Source organism: Ambystoma mexicanum, chromosome 6q (genome assembly GCF_040938575.1).
Source record: "Ambystoma mexicanum isolate Mex_15411 chromosome 6q, UKY_AmexF1_1, whole genome shotgun sequence".
In the NCBI taxonomy this organism is placed as follows: Eukaryota; Metazoa; Chordata; class Amphibia; order Caudata; family Ambystomatidae; genus Ambystoma; species Ambystoma mexicanum.
In genome coordinates, this window is record NC_090937.1 from 877,816,918 (window position 1) to 877,840,561 (window position 23,644).

Consider the following 23,644-nt stretch of genomic DNA (forward strand, 5'->3'; position numbering starts at 1 on the left):
AGGCTCAGGCTCAATTGGAATGGAGGCAGAAGAGGGCAATAGGAAGAAACCCTCTAGACGCGCACTTAGGGAGGTTTGCATAACACAGAAAGCGCTTGAGGCCCACCATATGAGCCGAGCAGCCTTCGGCATAATGCGCACTAAACAATACTATTACTCTAAGGGGAATAAGGCGAATCGCTTGTTATTGGCTAAACTCAGGCAGCAGGCAAAGCGCAACTGCATAGATTCTCTAAAAGAAGCAAATGGGAGGCAAATTTTCTCTGAATCTGGGAAGCTTCGGATTGTGGAAGAGTTTTTTCGAAGCCATTCATCCCCTCATATATCGGACACACAATTAGTTAGAGACTTTATCCAGAGGGCTGATCTCCCACAGATATCCCCTGAGCTTCGTGAACGTCTAGAGGCTCCGATAACTACGGAGGAGACAGAAATGGCAATTCGCTCCCTCCCGCTGGGTAAGGCCCCAGGACCAGATGGCTTTACTAACAAATTCTATAGGACTTTCCTGGCGGAATTGACCCCCCATTTAACAAAACTATTTAACTCGGTGCGGAAGGCGGGAGTGGTCACGACATCAATGGCGGAATCAGCTACAACATTGATGCTGAAACCTGGGAAGGATCCTACGGATTGTGCCTCTTATAGGCCAATTGCATTATTAAATACAGACGCTAAATTGCTGGAGAAAATAATAGCAAGCCGCCTGTGTCCTATTCTTACATCCCTGATAAATAATGACCAGACAGGATTTATACACAATCAGTCCACCTATGACAATGTGCGCCATGCTATTAACCTAATTGCTCTTGCTCCGAAGATTCCAGGTAGTCCGTCTTTGCTATCCCTAGATGCCCACAAGGCATTTGATAGTATGTCTTGGGGATACCTGGAAATAGTACTAGAGGGGTTTGGATTCGGCCCAGAGTTTTCTAGATTAATACTCTCAAATTTTCAAATTCCCTCGACCAAGGTCAAGGTCAATAAAAATTGGACTCCGCTAATTAGGTTAGCCAAAGGCACTAGACAAAGCTGTGCTTTGTTGCCGTTAGTTTGTGCCCTGGCAATGAAGCCCTTTGCTCAGCACGTCAGGCTATTCCCGGATATCCGGGGTTTTGAGGTGGAGGGGCAACCCCACAAAATCTCGTTATACGCGGACGATTTGCTTTGTTTCCCGAGGGACGCCCCCGCTCGCTTCCTCCCCTTTTAGATCTCCTAGACAGGTTCGCTGTGATATCCGGCTTCAAAGTGAACCCAGCTAAATCAATGGGAATGACCCTATCTGAGGATCCAGACAGACTGGAAGAAATGCGAGCGATAACACGCTTTTCCTGGTCTCCAACAGATTCCGTACTTGGGGATAAAACTGATTCCAACATACGCTGGTCTTTACAGGGCGAATGTTCCCCCCCCTCTGTTTAAAGAGGTAAGGGAATGGCTACAGCGGTGGGACTCCCAAGAAATCTCATGGTTAGGCCGTATTAATGCGGTTAAGATGACACTCCTCCCGAAGTTGTTGTATGCATTCCACTCTTTGCCAATTGCCATCCCTGAATTTGAACTCAAACATAAAAAAAAGAGATACTGGTTTATCTGGAAGAAGAGGAAACCACGTATCTCTAGTAAACTCCTAACAAGGGGTAAGATGTTGGTGGGTCTGGGCCTTCCCTCGATACCACGCTGTTATAGGGCAGCGCAAGTAGCTATAATGCTTTATTGGTGCAATTCCCCAGATACCCCTAAATGGTTAAGGATTGAGCAGGCGGTTGCCTCACTCCCGTTGGCTCACCTCCCATTTCTCGAGAAAGAAGCACGTAGTTATAGGGGCGGCATATTGCCAACCACCTTGTCCACTCTGCAGAATTGGGATAAAGCACGTTCACAGGGGGTGTCCCACTGGGATTAGGGCCATTATCCCCCATCACTCAGAACCCGGCATTCACCCCAGGGCTCATACCCACAATGTTCCGAGCTTGGTGCCAAGATAAACCCTTGCGCCCGAGAGATTTGTATGTTAACCAAGAACCCTTGACCTTCCAGGAATGTAAAGAAATGTTTGACCTCCCAGAGACGGAGCGTTTCCGATACATACAGTTACGCCACTGGCTTACTAACAGGGACATCCGCCGGGCAGCTGGAAGGGTCCCTCTGGGAATAGAACTCAAAATTCTTGAGGGTCAGCAATCTCAAGATTTTGCTATGTTACAGGCTGAAACCTTCAATAGACGAGAAACTTCCATAAATGAAGGCTTGGGAGTGAGAACTGGGCCTGGAAATTTCGAATGAATCCTGGCAGCGGATCTGGCATAGAACTCAGACCAGTTCTCGTTGTGCTCTCGTAAAGGAAAGTACCATCAAAGTCTGTTTCAGGTGGTATTTCCCCCCCCCAGCAGATTCCACTCAATTAATCCAGAATAACCGGACACGTGTTGGCATGGGTGTGGTGAGCGGGGAGATATGGCCCATATGTGGTGGCACTGCCCGGTTATCCAATCATATAGGCAGGAGGTGCTGTCTAGAATTAAAGAAATCACGGGCTCCCTGCTCCCCATGGACCCGAAGGTACTCCTGCTGGGGGATGTCTCAGACGTTGGAACCTTCCCCCATGTCAGGGCATAAAGCTATCTTGGTCTCACATTTACTAGTGGCGGCCCGCATCACCAGAGCCCGAGTCTGGAAAGCGATAGAGGGCCCGCAGATAGCCTACTGGAGGATAAAAACGTGGGAGCGGTTGGGCCTGGAAAAGCTTACGGCCATATTGGAAGGAAAGCTCTCGAAGTTCCAGAAAACCTGGCGCCCTTTCCTGCACTTCGTTTCTGATAGAGAACATATGTTCTTCCAACCACAACTTCTGAAACACTTCATGAACTCCTAAATCGATTGTTGGTTTGTCAGACTTGCACTTATGCACTTTTGGTAAGGGAGGGGCATCAATGAAAGTCATGCTTATGAGCTCTTGGTACGTAACATTGACTTGATGTATTCATGTTCATGATCTGTCAAGCGAGATGCAACTGACCCAATGAATTTAACTTTGTAAACCTTTTTTTTTCTCTTCTCTCTCCTTTTCGTTCATGCCCTCTCTCATTACCCCCGATTAATCAAATGAAGACATACTGTACGATATAATTTGTGCCCAATACTGTTATTTAAAGCCAAATATGGGAAATACTGAGGAATTGTGGGGGCAGGAGGATTCAGATTGGAGCGTAATGAAATTGATTGTTTGTATGATTGTTAGTAATACATTCTCATGTTGAAAATCAATAAAAATATCTAAACAAAAAAGATAGGTAGTATACATGCAAGAGTTCAATTCCGATGCGGAATGTATTGTTGGGAGGCATACGCTGATGCCGGATCATGTACCCCTGTAACAGTAAATAGTTCTGATGGAATGAGAAGCCTTGATGAATATAAAGTACAGTAACAAATATATGCTGTCACAGATGCATGATACACAACAAATAGGGTAGTCCTGTTTTGCTAATGTGGATTTTGGGGACAATATACAAAATTTAAACAGTAAAAAAGAAATCCACATATGTACACCAATCTATTTGGAGGCGTTAATCGTAGTAGTTTAGAGAAGACCAGTTCCAATGCCCAAGCGAGTCATCAAAAAGGAGAAAGAAAAATGTACTGGTGTGTCTTCGAAGTGCCTAATTTTATTGCCAACACAGATTATATCAACAATTAATACATATAAAGGCAAATAAATAAATTGCGAAAAATTGATTACAAAAGGAAAGATAGTTGCACAAAAAAAAAAAAACATTTAGATAGTCACATGAAAAAGTTGTGATGAAAGAATGAAAAGAAATTCAAAATTAGTTAGGCATTTATATCCACAGCTTAAGTGAAACAACAATGATACACATTGGTTAGAATTGAATCATCTAACAAGTTGCAAATGTGGAAATAATAGTTGTGTGTATGTGCATGATCAGAATCTGATCATGTCTTGTTTCGTTAACTTGCCAAATCTGCCGACAGATGCATGAGCAGGAACTATTGAGAAGAGGCAGTGAGCAATTAGGATTTATTTTTCAAAGCCAATTGAATGCGTCAGAACAGGGTGGAGGATCATAGTGGTGTCGTCCAAACAGGTAACAAATTTCAAGAACGCTCACAATGAACCTGAGCTACAATAAGACATTGTCGTATGTATTCAGTGGGTGATTTCCTCTGTTAATATCTGTGGGAGTGTCATAGAATAACTTGTAGTGACTGGATTTCTTTTTTTTTTAAAACATTTATTTATAAAGCACCTACGCCCTTGGGCATCAGGGCTCTGTTGCAGACCAGTTACATTATACAAAGCTTAATTCACAACATTTTGGCAAACAGAATTACAGAAAGTGTTAGACTAGTGTCAGTATCACGTAGGGGGTTGGGCGAATAGCCAGGTTTTCAGTGCTTTGCGGAAGGCCCAGTAATATTCCTGTGCTCTGAGGGAATGGTGTTCCATTGGTTGACCGCAACTGAAGGGAAGCTTACCCCTCCACCTTTGGCTCTTTTCACTCTCGGTATGGTGAATTTGAAGGCATGGAAGGATCTTACTGGCTTGTTAGGTTTCGTTCTTTCAATTTTCTGTGACATGTACTGTTGGGCAGTTTTGCTCAAGCATTTATGTATGATACCAAGGGTCTTGAAGATGATTCTTTCCCTGATCGGGAGCCAGTGAGCCTGGTTTCCTTGAGGCTGAGATGTGCAACCTTTTTGGGATGTTCAGCGCTGCTCTGAGGGCCTTATTCTGAATTACTTTTAGTTTGTTTAGGTTCCGTCTGGATGTTCCCGCAAATAGGGTGTTACAGTAATCCAGTCTTGCGCCCGTGATTGCTCTGGCAATGATCATGCAGCTTTCCGTGGTGAGAAACTGTCTTACAGCATTGATGAGCGTAGCTGTGTAAGCTGCTGAGGTCGCAATGGCACTAACTTGCTTGTTGTGGGGGAGCGATGCATCCAGGGATACACCTAAGGTTTTAGTCTTATCTGAGACGGGGACCTGGATTCCGCCTATCACGAAGGCTGAGAATTGCGGCCTGAGTTTTCTTTAGCACTGCCGATGACCTTACTAGCAAAATCTCAGTCTTATCATTAGGACATAGATAATTGGTTGCCATCCGTGCGTGGATGGTGGTATATATGTTGTTGAGCATCAGGGAGTCTGTCATAGGATCCGGTCAGTGGTAGGAGTACTTGAGTGTCGTCAGCGTAATCAGTATATGAAATGCCTAAGTCGTCCAGGAGATCAAATAAGGGTTTTGTGAAGATGTGTGTCAGAAAAGTCTCTCATTGATCTGCCTTCAAGGAAGGAGGCAATCCAAATGAAGGCTTCAGTTGAGAAATTGGCGGCTGATGTGAGGTGATGGCATGGGGTATTGTGGTCTACAAGGTCGAACGCTGCTCAAAGGTCTAATAAGAGGAGGAGGGCCAGTTTGCCCTCATCTCTGAATGAATCTATTTGTATTTTCAGGTCTAATAATGCGGACTCAGTGCCGTGGCCGGGTTTGAACCCAGATTGCTGCATCCGTAAAATGTGATTTGATTTGAGATAGCATTGGATCTTGTTGTAGGCTGCTCTATCTAGGATCTTAAGCAGGAAGAGTACTATGGTGATGGGTTGGTAATTGTTAGGCGCTGTTGGGTCTAGTGATGGTTTCTTTAGCAATGTGAGGACCCAAGATTCTTTGAGGCTTGCTGGTACTAGATTGGTGGCGAATGATGCATTGATGAAATGCACTAGAAATGTTGAGCAGTCTTTTAGGATTGTTCCTGGGCAAAAGTCTCCTTTGCATCTAGATGGGTTTAAGGTTTTTAATAATATAAGCGGTTTCCAATTCAGATATTTCTCTGAAGTGGATGGGGGCTGGGGTATAGCATATGAGCGAACCGTTTATTGTCAATTATTATACTATCTGTTGATTATTCCTGGGTAGGTATAGCTATGGGAGTAGAAAGGCATATCAAAGACTGTGAGCCATGTATTTATAGCGATTACATTCTGCAAGGGAGGCGTGAATTGGTGAGAGTTCATGGGCTTCCTCAGGGGTCCTGGGAGGAGGCCTTTGACTTTGGAGATCCACTGTATGTCATCTCAGGAAAACTACCACAGGATGAACAGATGAGTGACTCAGAGATACAGTTCAAGGGTTTTTTATTCTTTTAGATCAAATGAATGATCTTAGTAGTAAATGATCTCCATCAAATTCATATATTGGTATATTTTGCCCATCTGAGGAAGAAACCAATTGACTTCTTGTCCAAATTATATAAAAACAATTGAAAAAATGGCTATTGCCTAATCTGATTGATGTATTAAAATATATCACCTACTGCTTAAATCTTTGTCTTTAATCCTGTGACTTTGCACAAGAATATCATTAGCCTTCAAGATGCTTGATTAGCTATGCGTGATTCGAGTTTTGATATTAGCCTTAAGTCATCCAAATTAGTATTTCAATAATGTAATATTCAAATATTGTATGGGTTTTAAAAGCTGCGCTTTGTTGATGGTAGGTTTTAACCTCCTAGGTATAGATGTGTGCGCCTTTTGATAATATTTTAAGAATTGATGCCACTTCATTTACCACTTACTAAAATGTTTTTAGGTGAGTCTACTGAAGAACAATCTGCTTCACTATGTGATTATATTTTTGAATTCTATGTAATTACAAACACTTTTTTGAACGATTTTATTGTTTTTAATGACAACATAACCGGCAAACATATGCCCTTGCTTTGTTTCATTTCAACAGTACACAAAATCCGTGGCACAGTTGTTGCGATAGTTCGGTACATCATAGTTCATCCGCTCATCGAGTCAGAGTGGAGGCAGGACTGCTGAAATACCCCATGCGTCCTTGCCCTTATGGGTTGACCATCTGCCTCTCTCCCTCTAAACACTTGTAGTATCCCGTGGCTCTCAGCCCAAAGACCCATGGTGGTATGTAAGGGCATAATTGCTCCGGCCTCGACTAAGCAGGCAAGACTGCCAGAGGAGGCATCATTGATGGTGGCACCACAGCCCAACAAGATTAACCCAACCTCATGCCTCACCCCGCACCCCCCCCACCTGCCCCACACTTTTTGGAACTTTTGGGGGCAAAACCCTGGCATTGTATATTCGACTCTCTAAGGACATGCATCTCTCTACTTCGGCAGACTACCGACTTAAGCGTGGATAGGTCGGTGAACCCCATAGTGTTGCGATAAGCCTTTTAGCGAGCCCCAGTGAGGTTGATATAAAAACAAAATCAGGTTTGGTAAACCCTGTCTCGCCCCATATACCCAATAGTGCCAGTTTGGGATCACTTAGGACCTCGGAGACCAGGACCCTAGATAACCTGCTAAGACACTTACCCCAAATGTCTGTATTTGTGAGCATTCCCACCATCTGTGAAAAACGGTTCCCCCTTCCATCCCACACTGCAGGCAATTGTCCCAATTTATCACACCCCATTGAGCTAGTGCCAATCTAGAAGGGGTACTTTCATAGATTCTGATGAAAGATCAAATTGTCTTGTGATGAATTTTAAACGCTGGTTTTCGCTGCTGATTGATGTTATAGTAAATGTTGTTAAACGTGTTGCTTTTATGGCTTTGGTTCAAATAAAGCTCTTTTTACTTGGAATAAACAACAGTTTGGTATGTTTGATTGCCTGTAAACGGACTGCTCGCGCATTGCTACTAAAGATGCAACCATGGTTCCTGGACGGCTCACTATGTACTATTTAAGCAATAAGCCCTGAGCAGAGGGGGCATTACCAGTTCAGGTAATTCCCCACAGAGCATAGTTACCCCCCTCGCCGATTACTAATAAAGATTAAAGACTGGATTCTGGACTCCTTACTATATTACTAAAGGTAAAGGCACAGAAGATTACTGCAGGATGCAGGCACAGATTGTACCACTGTCCCTTAATATACATCTACAGGGAGATCTGTATGAAATGAAACTAAAGTAATATCGTGCTCCAGCAGGAAATTAATTGAATTACTGGATCTGTGATGTGTCAGAAGTTCTGGAGTACTTGCTCTACTTGAAAGGAGTGAAAGTAAGTTAAACAAAAATATTCAAAAGCGGATCTATTTACATTTCGTGAACAGAAAAGGAAGGGGGTGCTTTCATAATTCCATCTGTAAGAAAAACAAACACATCCAAGAACCACTGAATCCATAATGGCAAATGTATAAAAGTACATTAATTTTTAAAATCCAATGGAGGCCTGTACACTTACTGCATGTTTCAGCGTGCACATCTCATAAAGAACACAACCCAGTGCCCAAATGTCACTAGACAAAAAGAAAAAGTCAGGTTACTTAAACAAAACAAGACAAAGAAATACACTTGCAACCAGATGAAAAACAGTTTAGGAATAATAATGGATCTGCCACTAGGAATGGAAAAGTAATGGAGTCCTTTAACTTTAACAAATTGAATTAACCTATTGCTATGATGTACGATTACACTTAAGTCAATTAATTGCAATGCAATTCAGTGTGATTTCTAATACATTTGAAAAACCTTTTAAGCATTACAAGTTGTCCACATATCTCAATGATCAGGATTATGGTAACAAACAGAGCATCAGCAGAGCACACTTGCAATGATTCCAAAACAAAACCTTTGTAGCAGAGTAAATATAAAAACCTCTCCTCATCAGTTCGCACAACGTGGTTAAAAGTACAGAAGAGGTTACCCTCGATGCCATTTTAGTACAAGGTACGAGTGCAATATCGAACCTATTTGGCATTCTCCCAATGGCTACTATTTTGGCAGGTTTTTTAGAACAGTGGCCTATCCTGCTCCTCCAGAAACATGCACTTAACCAGGCCTTCTTTCCATACATTAATCTTCGGCATGTCCCAAGACTCATGTTTCTATGAAATATCCCTCTTGGCTAGAAAGAGGGACACAGAAAAAACTTCCATATGCCCAGGAGTACTGTAGGAGGATTTGCTGGTTTTCCCCCTTGTTTTATATCTTCTTTAGGACCTTAATGACACATGCTTAATACTTTGTACCATCACTCAATTGTGGATCAATAAGGCTATGCTATTCCATCAGGTACACATAAAAAATGGGCATGTACAAAAACACTCGCACATCATGTAACATGAATGTACTTCATCATTTTTAAAGCACCGAAATACGCACAAGGGTCAAACAAATATCTAAGATAATACATTCAACAGAGAGCAAATGATCAATAAAAAATATTAGTCACCCACCCATTTCTTTTTAACAGAATTGCAATGAACTGCGAGACATTTATCATTTCACAAACATGCCAGGTTACACAAACTGATACGATCACTTCATCACACAGCGACATGAAGCAACTTTGAAAAATACAGCATTGTTGCAGACAACGCGAGGAGGAAGCCAAACTTATTTCATTTGGAAGTGCACATCGCAAATCATACACAATGTGAGAAAAAGAGCAGGCTTGTTTTTTCCTTATTAAACCAAACAACCAAGGTCACAGGCCTATTGGAATGGCGAGTCGCGCTTTGTGTCCCTCGCAATTAAAATGAAATGTAAGACAGCAAATTCACTAGCTCCCGGTAAGAGGACGCTAACCAAGGTGTTGCTTTAAGTCAAAATTACATTACATTCTTTGCCAATCAGTTATGCACAAGGCTAACTCTACCCTTGCAAAATAACTTACCATTCAAAATGTGCCTGAATGCTTTATGACTCATCCATCGCCAAAGTTACCCAGGGTAACTTCCCTCTTTCTCTGCTTCAAGGGCACAACCACAGGCCCATGGACCAGGCAATAACACAGACTTTTTTTTCCTGCTCCCAGCACTGGATTTGAATGTTCAAAAACCTGACTAGCAGACCAAGAACTAGCAAACCATATCGTAGTGCAAGTCTCAGTACTCCTTGTAACATTAGCTCCAGCCTCATTCGCAAAGGGGAAAAACCTGCTTCCTAGCACCTGTGCGCAATCAAGCTCAAAATCGACCAAAAAGCCCTGTAAGGTCTGAAACTGCATTTAAAGCAGTTTTGCTTGTTGCACGTACTTACATATTGACTAAATCGGGAGCAACATAGTGGTCTTCAAACTGTGGGACTGGGGGGCTGGCAGAAGGGTGTCCAGGGTCAACCCAAAGGCTCTTCCTAAAATGGGGTCCATTTTTAATAGAAGATATAAACGGTTATGGCACGGGGGAGGTGCAGGAACAATAGTTTTTCAAAAGGGGGACTCAGCATTAAAAAGGTTGAACCACTGTGTGATGTCGGCAAGCCGCCGATGGAGCGGGCAGCGGCAGGAGAGAGATCGCGGCCTTCAGCAAAGGCCGTTCCGCTCGCGGAACATGCAGGGCGCTGCGCAGCAATGATACGCGACTCGTTGGTTGGCTGCATAAACCCGGACTGGCGCGAAAGCGCCAGTTCCGGTGATACCTTTATTTCTCCCCTCCTCTTCCTGTGTCACGTGACCTTTTTGTCAGGGCACGTGACACCACATTCCTCCCCAAATTGGAGGTAAATTCACATACACCACGGAATACATTTTAGCATGGATTACCGTCTCTTCCGCCAGTCTCTTTACGATATACCCCGTCTATGACATACCCTTTGAGGCGGGATGATGGTTTGGGCTTCTCCCTCAGGCTGTAGCAGGTGTTCCGTCCTTTGGGCGAGATGTCTATGGCGGTCTTTCCCTCTGTCTCAGTCTCTGGTGGGCGCGGTCTGTCTGACTCTTCCGGCGCATTTTCACTGTTTGACGGTGTGGGTCTTTGGGGCGTCTCAGCGGTCTTTTCCTTCGGGGATAGGGGTTGTTCTTCCCACATCTCCGGGGGTACTTTCTTGAAATGGGATATGTTCCGGGTCACAGTTTCCCCTCCTCGGGTGGCAGTGACCATGCTGTGGTTGGTGGCTTGAACTGTCCACGGATGAACCTCGAAGTTTAGGGACATCTTCTTTGACTGTGCCCGGTTCTTGACGAGGACTGTGTCCCCGGGGTTTAGTTCTCGATGGTGTGCGCGTCTGGCGACGCTTTCTTGCTCGTTGTGCCTCCTCCTTCTTGCATCCATTTCCGGGATGTCCAACTCGGGTGCAACTCAGTGTGGATGTACGGGGAGTTCCGCCTGTATTGGTACTCCAAACATAAGGGCTGCTGGGCTGATCCCGGTAGCTGAGTGTGGGGTTTGCCGGTGCGTTCTCAGAAATCGGTATACTTCAGCCAGGGGTGCTTTTGCTCTTTGGCAATTCTGATAACTTTGTTTAGAGACCCCATGAAGCGTTCCACATCTCCATTTGCCTGAGGCCATCGTGGGGTAATTCGCTGATGTTTCACGTTTACTTCTTTGAAGAATTCTCGCAGCTCTTGGCTGGTGAATGATGGTCCATTGTCACTCTTCACTTTCCTTGGCATCCCATGCGTGGCGAATATTTTCTCCAGCGTGAGGATGGTGGTTTCAGCTTTGGTGGATGACACATGTTCTACTTCGGGGTATCTGCTGAATTCATCTATCACTACGAGCAAGTATCCTTCGCCTGCGATGGTGCAGTGGTCCATGCTGACCGCGTCCCATCTTTTGCAGCTCCGTGGGGCACTGTAGATCGGTTCTGGGTTCTCCGGTCTCCTGGACGCTTGGCAGGCTGCGCATGACTCAACTAGCTCTGCGATTTTTTGGTGCATGTTTGGCATCCACATCTGGGACTTGAGGTACGCCGAGGACTTGACAATCCCTTGATGTCCACTGTGCGCTAGTTTGAGTGCTCTCTCTTCGAGGGACTCTGGCAGTATGATGCGGTGACCTTTCAGAAGCACTCCCTCTGGTGCCATCGAGAGTTCGTGCCTGATCCCAAACAGTGCTCTGAGTTTGGTTTGAGCTGGTATGGTGCGGTGGGATGTCGACATGAGATAGTTCTTCCAGCTTCCTGATTGAATGGCCGAGGTAGTGTGTTGTAGAATTGTGTCTTCTCTTGTCTCCTGTATTATTTCCTGCAGTGTCAGGGCTCGCGGCCTGGCGCATGCTACCACGTGACAGACGTGCTCGTCTGTTTCTCTTGCATGACGTCGTTCGCTGTCGGTAGCGGGTCGTGGATGGCGGGACAGATAGTCCCGGCGGATTGTCTGAACCTGGCCGATATTCTACCTCAATGTTGTACGGCTGCAGTTGCAGCATCCACTTCTCTATGCGGGCAGGGGGGTGTGGAGCGGAGCCCCGGAATATCGGTATCAGGGGCTTGTGGTCTGAGAAGACTTTTGCCTGTTTTCCTTATAGGTACACCTTAAAGTGGCGACACCCCCACAGTATCGCTAGGGCCTCCTTTTCAATGTGGGCATAGTTTTGTTCTGGCTTCGTGAGGGCCCTGCTGGCAAATGCGATGGGGAACACTCTGCCTTCGCTGTCTGTTTGGGTCAGTACGGCTCCTAGGCCCACGGGGCTGGCATCCACGAGGAGTTCAGTCTGCCGTTCCACGTTAAAGAACGCCATGGTCGTGGTAGCGGACAGGGCGTCTTTGATCTGTTGGAATGCTCGTTGGTGGACTTCGGCCCACTCCCATCTTTGGTCTTTCTTTGTCAGTTCCCTGAGAGGGCTCGCGATGCTGGCGAGGTCAGGGATGAAACGCGCGCAGTATGTTGCCATCCCCATGAAACTTCGCACCTCCGAGGCAGACTGGGGAGGCTTGAAATCTTTTATGTCCTGTACTTTGGATGGGTCAGGGGATACACCTGCGGCGCTGAAGATGTAGCCGAAAAAGCATAGTTCATCCTTGTCGAATTCACATTTCTCGGCATTGAGCGTCAAACCTGCTCCCTCGAGTCTTTCCAGGACTGCGGCTAGTCGTCTGTGGTGTTCGTCCTTGTCCGAGGCGTATACTAGGATGTCATCGCTGATGTTGGTGGTACCAGCCAGCCCCGTGATGACTTTTCGGATCTCGTGCTGGAAAACCTCTGCGGCGGATGATATTCCAAAATTCAGCCGCTTGTAACTCATGAGGCCGAGGTGGGACGAAAACGTGGTGATGTACCGTGATTCTTTGGATAGTCTTAGCTGGTGGTATCCTGACCGGAGATCGAGTTTGCTAAATACCTTCGCCCCTGTGAGGTCTACGATGAGCTCATCAATGGTGGGAGTTACGTGGCGTTCTAGGCCGATGGCTACGTTGGGGAGCCTCATGTCGATGCATATTCTCACTGCATTCGTCTGTTTCGGTTTCTGGGCTACCACCATTGGCGAGACCCATGGGGTCGGGCCTGATGTTCTCTCGATGATTCCTGCATCTTCGAGTTTGGATAGCTCTTTCTCTACAGCAGTTCGCAGGTGAAATGGGATCCGCCGGTGGCGCACTGCCTTGGGTTCAACGGTGGGGTCAATGTGTAGTTTGATAGACCTCCCTTTAAGGCATCCGATGCCTTGAAATAGTTTCTTATGACGACCTAGGATGTTGCTGAGTTCGTCGTGCTGAACACTGAAAGCGAAGTGTATCAGCTTTAGTTTCTCCGCAGTTTTACAGCTCACTAAGGTTTCGCAACCTGCATCTACGACGTAGATCCGAGCGCGGCAGTTTGTGTTGTTGTGCGCAAAGTCGGATTTGAACGACCCCTGCACAGGTAGGGTTTTTTTTGGATCCATAGGCATATAGCCTGACTTTCTTCTTGTGGAGTTCTGGTTTTGGGTGAAGTCTGTTGAATGCCGTCACGGGCATGACGTTTACTGTCGCGCCGGTCTCAATTATCACTTTGAGTGGGTCTCCGTTGGAGAGGACTGTGCACGACGGTCTCTTCTTTTGGCGCGATCGGCCTGATTTGACTGCCGATATTAAGTGTACACGGTGTACTGGTCTTCTCCCCTTCTTCCTCCCTTTGTTCTGTCTGTCGGGGGATGAGCTGCTGTCGTCGCTGTCGCTCGAGCTCGTGGATCTTTGGGACTCATCGACTGCTCTCGCTTTACCTCTCCTCGCTTGTTGGCGGGGATGTTCTCTCGGTGCGAATTTTCTCCGTTGTTCTTGTGTCGTGCGTGAGCTTGGGTCTTTGTCATTCCTGTTTGGCGGATTCAGGCAGACAGCTGCGTAGTGGTTGAGGCGATTGCATTTTCTGCATGTGGACCCCCAGGCGGGGCAAGATTCTCCTTTATGCCATGGGCCTCCGCACCATTTGCAGGCCTGATATCGTCCTTGTGGCGGGTGGGGCCTCTGGTTCTGTTTCCGGCGTGTTAATTGTTGTCTGGAAATAGCTGCAACGTCTTCTGCGGGTCTGGGGCTGTCTAACGGTAGTCTCTGGATGGCAGCTTCCATTACTGCTACTTGGTCCTCTGTCTGTTCACGGAGGCGTGCTGTCTCGAGAATGCGTGATAGTCGCATGTTCTTCTCTGACAGAATTGCCCTTCTTAGTTTTTCAGTTTTTTGATGATTTAGAGGCGAATGGCGAATTCTTCGTCCGGGAATTCACAGCCTACGGCCATTTCGCGAAGGCGAGCTGGAATTTGTCCACCGTCTCTCTCTCGCGTTGTCGTGCCATACAGAAATGGAACCGCTCATAGTCCGGATTGAGGTCAGGCTTAAACATGTTGGTGAGCGCAGCTCTCGCCGCTGTGTAGTCAATATCGCTCCTGCGGTTTGGTAGGGCGCTGAAAAGGCGCAGAGCCGCTGACCCTACATTGAGCAAGAGGAAGGTGCGCATCTTTTTGGGTGTGGCGATGTCTCGGGCCTCCAGATGCATCTCAAATTGTTGCAGCCATATTTCCCACCGGATGGTAGCTCCGCTGGTGAAAGGGTCGAACGGTGGCATGAACGTTGTTAGTGTGGGATCGCTGCGCTCATCAGTGATGCTTCTCCTTGATGATGAGGAGCCGGTGCTGATTCTTGTCGGGCTGGCGTTTGGGCTCGACATGCTGCTCTATTGGGTGACTTTTGGTGTGATGGCACGTGGCCCCCCGTGGAGCGCTGCAGTTCCGGGCGGGCCGCGTGTGATAGATCGTGCAGTGTCTCTCCTGGGGTGTTGGCGTAGCAGGAGTTTTTTTTTTCCAGAGCGTTATGGACGCTGCTAGCAGGATTGGGCATTGAGCGTGGGCGGAGCCGGGGATAACGCTTACCGGCCTCCGCGGAGTTGTCGTGGGTCCGTGGACGCAGCGGCTCCCTCCGATGCTGGGAGGCGTGCAGTCCACACCCGCCTCGTCGCCAGTGTGATGTCGGCAAGCCGCCGATGGAGCGGGCAGCGGCAGGAGAGAGATCGCGGCCTTCAGCAAAGGCCGTTCCGCTCGCGGAACATGCAGGGCGCTGCGCAGCAATGATACGCGACTCGTTGGTTGGCTGCATAAACCCGGACTGGCGCGAAAGCGCCAGTTCCGGTGATACCTTTATTTCTCCCCTCCTCTTCTATGTCACGTGACCTTTTTGTCAGGGCACGTGACACCACACACTGGTCCAACCCCCTTCCGTTTCTAGTGCTTACATCAACTGCACCCATTACCACGTGCTTTCACGGTTATTTCTTTTCTCCCACAAGCCCAGTCCCATTTTTTGACTGAACATTCATCTAACAGTGTATTCCTTTCGGCCTTCACCTGCGGAAGCCCTATATACATTCTCCTGCTTTCCTTTACAATTTCATTGAGAACAATTAAGTTATGTTGATTTATACTGCGCGGCATTACTACCAAAAGGCAGTCTCATGTTCTCTCTTTTATCCTTCAAGGCTTACATTCGACAGTAATACTTCTAAAATGCTCTATTGTTCTTCTCCCACCACGTCATGTTTTCACGATTCCTAGAACGTTGTCCTCAAGACATCTGCTCGTGCTTCTAAATCACAACCAACCCTATAAGCTCATGAACCTATGACTGAGTGCCCATATTAGTACTTCAAATAGCATACATTAATATCCATTCGCAACACGCTACTTACAATTCTAATTTTTACTTTAGGGCTAACGCACCTGCAGTTTAGAATCCATTTCACATATAATTCTCCAACAGTACCAACTTAGGAGTTTCTTCAAGGAGACGACCGAACACCAAACTAATAATGACCCAAAACCGATCATGGGCTTGTGAAGCATTAATGTGGGCCCTAATCACTCGGCGCATGCAACCTAATAACGAGGCAGGAGCCGAGCATGTTTTCATACGTCTGCCTTTATTGCAACAGGAATTCAACTGCCGGCACCCCCGCAAGCCCCTCCCTAACCCTCAACGTCATTTCCCTTTTTCCCTGAACAGCCCGCAACAGGACTCCCACATAACGATGTGGGTGGGCTCTAATATTGCCCGTGTTTCTCGGACTGACATCTCCCGCCTTTTTTAACTCAGCAGTTCTCTGGTGTCTCTTACCCCATTTCTTCTACGAGTCTGTGGTTTCATGCGACTATGTTGAGGTCGTCTCGATCTCTCAGGGGTTGTGAGTCGGGCGCGGCCCATCGTGTCTCGCTCGGGACTTTCATCTTCGGATGCTTCCCGGTCTCCTAGATATGGGTCGTCACCATCTGGCCAGTCCCTGGTTTCTTTGTGGTATTCCCACCTCCCACTGAGTGAGGTCAGTATTCTTTTGAACTGAGAGACGTTTCGGGTGACCGAGGACGGCCCTTCTCTTTCTGTGGTGACCATGGTGCCTTTCCTTTGCGTGACTGTCAGTGTCTCAGGGGCGAACGGGGCATTTCCTTCCGCCCCGTGGCCTGCCGCATCAGCACCAGGTCACCGGGTTCAACGTTTGACTCTAGAGCCTTTTGGCACCTGTCGGCCGTTTGTTTCATCTTTTCCTTTTCCTCTCGGTCCTTTTCTCTAGCTTGAAGCTCAAGTGGTGTTAGAGGTTTCGGTGTTGGGTCCTCCAGTAGTCTTGTCTTCACCGTATGTCTGAACATGAGGTCGGCCGGGCAGACCCCCGTGGTGCTGTGTGGGGTGTGTCTGTATTCCCAAAGCAATTTGTATAGGGCCTGTTCGAATGGTTTGTTTAGCATGTTGGCAATTTGTAGTGCTCTTCGGACGTTGGCCATGAATCCCTCCATGGTGCCATTCGCTTGGGGCCATCTCGGCGTTATCTTTTGATGATGGAAGCCCATGTATCTGGCGAAGTTCTGGAAGTCTGTGCTGGCAAAGGGCGGGCCGTTGTCCGACTTCATTACCCTGGGGACGCCGTATGCGGAGAGTATGCAGTCCAGGGCGGGTATGATGCTGGTGGGCGCCGTGCTTTCCACTATCTGGGCCTCGGGGAATCGGGAGTGTTCGTCGATTAGCACTAGTACATATGTGTCATTTCTCTTTGGTCCAAACAGATCCACGGCTAGTTCGTCCCAGACCCGGTCTAGCAGCTTGGACATTTGCAACGGGACTGGGTGAGGCGGGGGCGGCAGCTGCGCGCACGTTGTGCATCCGCCTACCAGTGAGTCCACCATGGCATCAAGTTTTGGGAACCAGACCTTTTGTCTTAGGAGTCGTTTTGTTGCTTCCACTCCTCTGTGCCCTTCGTGAGCCAGTTGTATTATTCTTTCCCTCAGTGATGCGGTGTAACGGTCACCTGGTATCCACGGGGACGTCACTCAGCCTGTTCTGACCTCTTACGACATCAAACCCTTCCCTGGAGGCTATTCGACTGGAGACTGGGCCTGAAACACAGTATTGGTAGAGTTTAACTCCCTATTGTCTCTGTGTGCTTGAACCTCTTCTTCCTTGGGGTCCAACCCTTCCCTTTGATCCACAGCTCACCTTGTTTTCTTGGATAGTGTGCTCTCCGTCCTGCCTTCAGCGCAGGGGCGCATTGATTGATGCGGGCTTGTTGCTGCCTAGTTACTTCACTGGCAAGAGTCCGACAGGTAAGTATAATGAGTCTTTTGAACAGTTCTCCAACTTCGTTCCTTTCCTTCCTTAGATGATGGCCGGCATCCGGGGATGGTGACGTGCTGCTGAGATGAGTAGCGCTGAAGGTGAGTGAGAGCGCGATACACCCCTTTCGTATTTGCATTGAACTGAGTTCTTTTTCTGTGTCTTAGGTGCCACAACGTTTTCAGTGTGGATGCCAGTTATGAAGAACAAATGCGGTGGGTAAGCGCGGTATGCAGTGCCTCTAGATGTTCCCATGCTAACCTGGAGTGTCTTTTCCCTCTTGCAGATGGATGAGAAGTTCCGGAGACAGAGTTCCCCCAGAGTGGCTGGGATTCAGGTAAGCGTTTGAAGCTCGTACAGTATTTACAAATAAGCGAAGATTTGCAGAATGCCTACTAATGCCTTTTTTCTGTTCTTTTCCCTTTTCCTTAGGAAGCAGCGTGCCGGGATGGGAAAGACACTGCCGAAGATGCCCGCAGAACAGAAGGAGCGATGACTGATGGGCAGAAGCGCCGCAAGGTAAGGCTGTTCCTAATGGTGTTCTTGTTCTTGCAGGAGCGTGGCGCGGAAGAAAGATGCAGGCCTACTGGAGACCGATCCAAACACAGTGAGTGTCACGCTGCAGGTGCAGAAAACGCAAAGCAGGTTTCTCAGCCTGGGTGTGGCTTAAATGGTCTCTGGGTATCCCAGGTGCCTCTGGGCTGAACCACACCCAAAAGACTAGACCGCACATGCAGTTTTGGGAACCGAAATATGTGGGGGCATCCATCTTGTCCCCATCAATGCACTGCAAGTCCAATCCACAATGTTATCCTATGGGAGTGAGTGAGTCTGGTGCCACAAGCGCCAAGTCTGACTCCAAGTGGGTCTTTGGAGGGATGAAGAGGTCCTTGAGGGCCATGTAGGTGATCGTGGCCTGGCTCCAACCTGACATCTTGGAGGGCTGGGGACATGGGGGGGCAGGAATCATGACATGCGGGTATCACCACTTTGCAGCCTTTCAGTATGATGGGATCCTCCACGATTGATAATTCGTCTCTCACTAGGCCGATCCCTCTTATGTCGTCTTTCACCTTCTCTGGTTCTTGATTGGCCTGTTGTGTCATGTGCACCCTCCTGTCTGTCTGTCTACAGTGTTTAACGATTTGTAGCGCCGGGTCTTGTTCGGATTTGCTTACCACTTCCGCCCAGACTATGAGGAATGGTTGCAGGTGATGTACCACGCAGTTGATTTAAGCGTCTGCTATGGACGGTTGAGTCTGGGCTGGGCCCGATGGGTGTCGGGATAAGTAGTCCGCCGGGTTGTCTTCCTTTCCTGGACGATGCTCGATATTGAATTTCTAGTCCTGTAGCCTCAACCCCCACCTTGCTATTCTCGTAGGCATTCTCGATTTGGGGTCACCGTAGATGGTGAGCAGCGCCTGGTGGTCCGTGACGACTGAACTCTTTCCCGTACAGGAAAAGGTGAAAGTATTTGCAGGCCCACACCACTGCTAAACTCTCCTTCTCGGCCTGGGAGTATGCTTGTTCTGTGTAAGTGAGGCTTCTACTGGCGTAGGCCACTATGAAGACTTTGGATGGTCCTCTGGGTCTTTTTGGGATAGAATGGCCACAGCCCCACTGGACTGGCATCGACAATGACCTCTGTGTCCCTTCGGGAGTCAAAGTAGGCCATGTGTTCTGCCTTTGAGATGGAGTTTCTGATGGACTCAAATGCTCGTTGACACTCGCCTGACCACTTGAATGGTTGGTCTTTGCGTGCGAGTAGTCTCAGCGCTGCTTACCGTTGCATAGTCCTTCAGGTATCCCGAGCAGTAGCTTGCGAGACCTAGAAAAGAGTGCAACTCTGAGGTGTTTGCAGGGGGGCAGAGCTGTGTTGAGTGCTGCGAACTTGTCTGGGTCTGGCCGCATACCCTGGTCTGAAAAGATGTGGCCAAAGAATCTTAGTGAGCCCTTGCCAAACTCGCACTTGTCTGCGTTGAGCATGAGGCCTGCCGATTCCATGGCGGTGCATACATGGTGTAGAGCTGTGTCATGTTCTTCTTTAGTTTTGCCAAATACCAGCACATCATCCCAGTAGTTTAGACAGTTCAGTATATGACAGATGACCTTGTGAATTTCGTCATGAAAGAACTCAGTGGCCGATGATATCCCAAAACGGAGTTTCCGGTATTGAAACAACCCAGGTGTGTAACAAAGGTCGTGATGTATCTGGATTCGGGGCTTATTTCGATCTGATGGTACCCCTTTGTCAAGTCTAATTTGGAAAAAACTTTGACTCTGTGAAGGAGGTGAATAATGTCAGTGATCCTTGGTGCCTGGTGTCTCTCCCTTTCGATGGCCACATTGGCTCTCCTCATGTCTACGCACAGGTGTATGGAGCCATCTGGGGACTTTTTCGGAACTGGGACAATTGGGGACACCCACGGTGTAGGCCCTTGCACTGGCTCGATGACTTGTAACTTTATCAATTTGTCTAGTTCTTCTTCTACTTGCTTTTGTATATTAACTGGTATGCCACTATAGTGTTGGGCTGCTGGTGGCACGTGGAGGTGAACCTTCCTATTCTTTAACTTGCCTAGTACTTTGAACAATTTCGGGAATGCTTCCTGGATAGCCTTGGGTGTGGCGAAGTATTTGTGCGCCATCAACTGGTACAGGATGTGCACAAAGCCCATCTCGACCGCTGTTTTAGAACTCAGGATGCATCCGCTGTTGGCTTCGGTGTTTAAAATGTGTAGGGGAATTTTCGCAGCATGAGATTTGTGTGCGCACCACGCTGTGATGGTGCCTTTGCACGGCAACCGAGTGGTGGACCCGTATGGGTAAATGTCCACCATGGCCTTGCGTATTTTTGGTTGGTGAGCCAGCAAGTTGTATGCTTGTTCACAGAATTCCTAATAGACACCAGGGCCACTGTGAACATTATCAATCGGCGTGTCATTTACTTGTAGGGTGAGAATTGGGCTATGTTGGATGGCGGTCGTGTTGTTGAGGGCCCAAACGTACCCTTTCTTCCGTTGGTCGTCCTCTGATGATGGGGTCTCGCTGCTGGATGGCGAGCGCATTTCTATGTATCTGACGAATAGCCTCCTCTGGCTGCGTCTCCCTCCTTCTTGTGGTCGTCGGTCCTCTCGGGCATATGTGTTTCTATGGTCCTTCTCATATCCCTTTGTGAGGGTTTGTGGTCCCATTCGGCTCTGTTGCCCGATGGGCTGTGGAGTGTCGCCCCGCGGCGTTCCTGTGTTCTCCGTCTGCTGGCCCCGGCCGGGGGAGTGTTTTTGCACATCGCTCGGAAGTGGTCCATACCTCTGCAGGTTGTCCAATGGCAGGGCCGTCCCCTGTGTGTGGGTACTCATAGCCGCACCTGTAGCACGTGGCCTCGGACCGCCCTGTGGCTTCGGACCGCCCTGTGGCTTGACTTGTGGACGCTTCCAGTCTATTGACTGAGTTCATGGGCGTCGAGGTGTGCTGTATGTTCATTTTATCTGGGTTATCCAGTTGTGACTCGACTGCGGCTTCCATTCTGGCTAGGGCCAAGATTTCCTCTAGCGTTCTTTGTTTTTGAAGTAATTGTTTTCTGAAGGCTTGAGATTGATAACCAGCTATTACTCGTGACCTTAGTGCTTCCTCATTTAAGTAGCGGTGAAATTCACAGTATTTTTGTTTAATGCGCAGGCACATAACATAATTGTCTAGGGACTTGCCTTTTTCTTGCCGGGTGGAATGAAAGATGTGGAGCTCATAGTCGATATTGGTGTGTGGCGCAAATTATTCTGACAGTTTTCGGTGTACGTCTTCGTATGTTGCTGTGTCCCAATTAATTAGTTCGCCTGCTATGTCACGTACGGCTGGTCCTATGGCCATGGATAGGGTATATTTCAGTCTGTCCTCCTCTGCGAGGCCCACTGCTCCCGCGTAAAATTTAAAGTCTCTTAGGCATGTGGTCCATCTGGGTCCTAAATTTGTTGTATCGTGCACGTCGAATGGATTAGGCATGTGCATTACCTGCGCAGTTCCTCCTGCCCCAGGTGTCTGAGCGGCTTGTCCACCGGCGGCACCGTCCGTACCTGTTGCTGCAGTCATGGGTGCTGATGATGAGGCCGTGGGTGTCGATGATGCCACCTGGTCTCATGTTGAGAGGTTGGTGGTGTGTATCGTGGTCTGGTAGGTTGTAACGTTTGCACTGTTTGATATCTAATATGTCTCTTTGATTATGTTCAAAAATTGCAAGGCAGGGTCAGTCAACTGCCTTTCTTAGACCAGGCACCATGTGATGTCAGGAATTTCCTTCCGTGGATCAGATCCCCTAGTATCTGGGTCTTCCAGTCCTCCAGTTCTCCCTCACTTATGTATGCTCGTGTTGGTGGGGGAGGGGTGGAGCTGCAGCGTGCGCAGCAAGCAGGGCCTACCTGCTGTCTTCCGTGACATTCACCGCTCTGTGCAGGAGCTCAATATATAAAATGGTGAGCCAAATGCTGGCGCTGTATGTGGGCTGCGGGTGGGACCGTGTCCTCCCAAGCGTGGAGCGGCCAGCTCCAAGGTGGGCGGCGCCTTCACTCACGTGCGCTCCAGTATGGGGACCAGCACGGGTGAGGGGCGCCGACGTGCAGCCCTGCCCGATGGCAGCCCTCTGCGTGCGTGTGGTCCGTCGACCTTGTTGCCAGTGTGAAGCCTTAATGTGGGCCCCTAATCACTCGGCGCATGCAACCTAATAACGAGGCAGGAGCCGGAGCGTGTTTTCATAGTCTGCCTTTATTTCAGCAGGAAGTCAACTGCCGGCTTCCCCCCCAGCCCCTCCCTAACCCTCAACGTCATTTCCCTTTTTCCCCCGAACAGCCCACAACGGCGGACTCCCACATAATGATGTGGGTGGGCTCTAATAGTGCCCGTGGTTTCTCGGCCCGACAGGGCTCAACCCATGTTGCACCCTAGAATAAAATGTTCTGTGTAGCAATCTGAACTGAAGCAACTCGGCTCTATGGGACCCACAAAGCCACCCTCCAGTCTTCTTTGGACAGTGTGCCAAGATCTCCCTCCTATTTATCCTGGAGCCTTCCACAGTGGTTGCAAGTATAGGCTAAAATGACCTCATAGGTGAACTTCTTCAGTATGGCGCCCTCCAGTATACTGATCGCCAAAGGGGACCAAGCCGGCAGGTACAGATGTCCCTGAAATGGTTGGCTAAACCATGTCTGACTCAAATATACTGATAACATCCTCTACTTGGCAAACGAAAAGTATCCTTGAAATCCTAGAAGGTAATAAAAACAGGATCCCTCTTAAACCAAAATGGGATCCCTCTGAAACCAGAACTTTGATTATTCTGATACTCAATGGGTCCCAGTTTGTTAGTTTCCCCATCTTACGGAGCTCTGGGTGATGCAAAATGTACCCTTCTCGGAACCCTTAGGGTGACCATCCCGTTCCATTCCATCACCCTCATTAACTTGCCTACGGACACGTAGCATTTGCCTCACTGCAGTGGGCAAGTCTCCCCTTCGATGGCTCCCATTTAATATCTGCAGCGGGGCCACATTTCCCATTCAATCCCTTCCAAGTCTAAGATTAGCAGCCTCCAAAGTGCTATAACTGCAATGCCTAGAAATATCGCCTCACATCAGGGAGCGCAATCCCTCCTTCCCAGGTCGTCCTACAAAGTGGCTGTATAACAACACGGGGCACCCCCACCTTCTCAAAGGAGTTTCACGCGTAACCTTATCTAAACTGTCCCATTCAACTTTAAGGATCTCCTCTGGTGTGTTTTGTATAATATAAAAAGGTATCTGGGGAGTGCAAACATTTTTTTTTTTAAAGCAACCCTTCCCAAAATGTTAAGTGGGATTGTGTCCCAGTAGGT

At 48.0% G+C, this 23,644-nt stretch overlaps 1 protein-coding gene across 4 annotated transcripts in view; it reads right to left on the bottom strand.

The window, feature by feature from the left end:
- NEK1 (NIMA related kinase 1) overlaps positions 1-23,644 on the bottom strand; it is a 2,768,493-nt gene that overhangs the window by 2,203,910 nt on the left and 540,939 nt on the right. For all 4 annotated transcript variants that reach the window (XM_069631399.1, XM_069631400.1, XM_069631397.1 and 1 more), the window contains exon 7: positions 8,243-8,297. In XM_069631399.1, the coding sequence (XP_069487500.1) occupies positions 8,243-8,297 (55 nt within the window). The remainder of the gene's footprint in view (positions 1-8,242; positions 8,298-23,644) is intronic.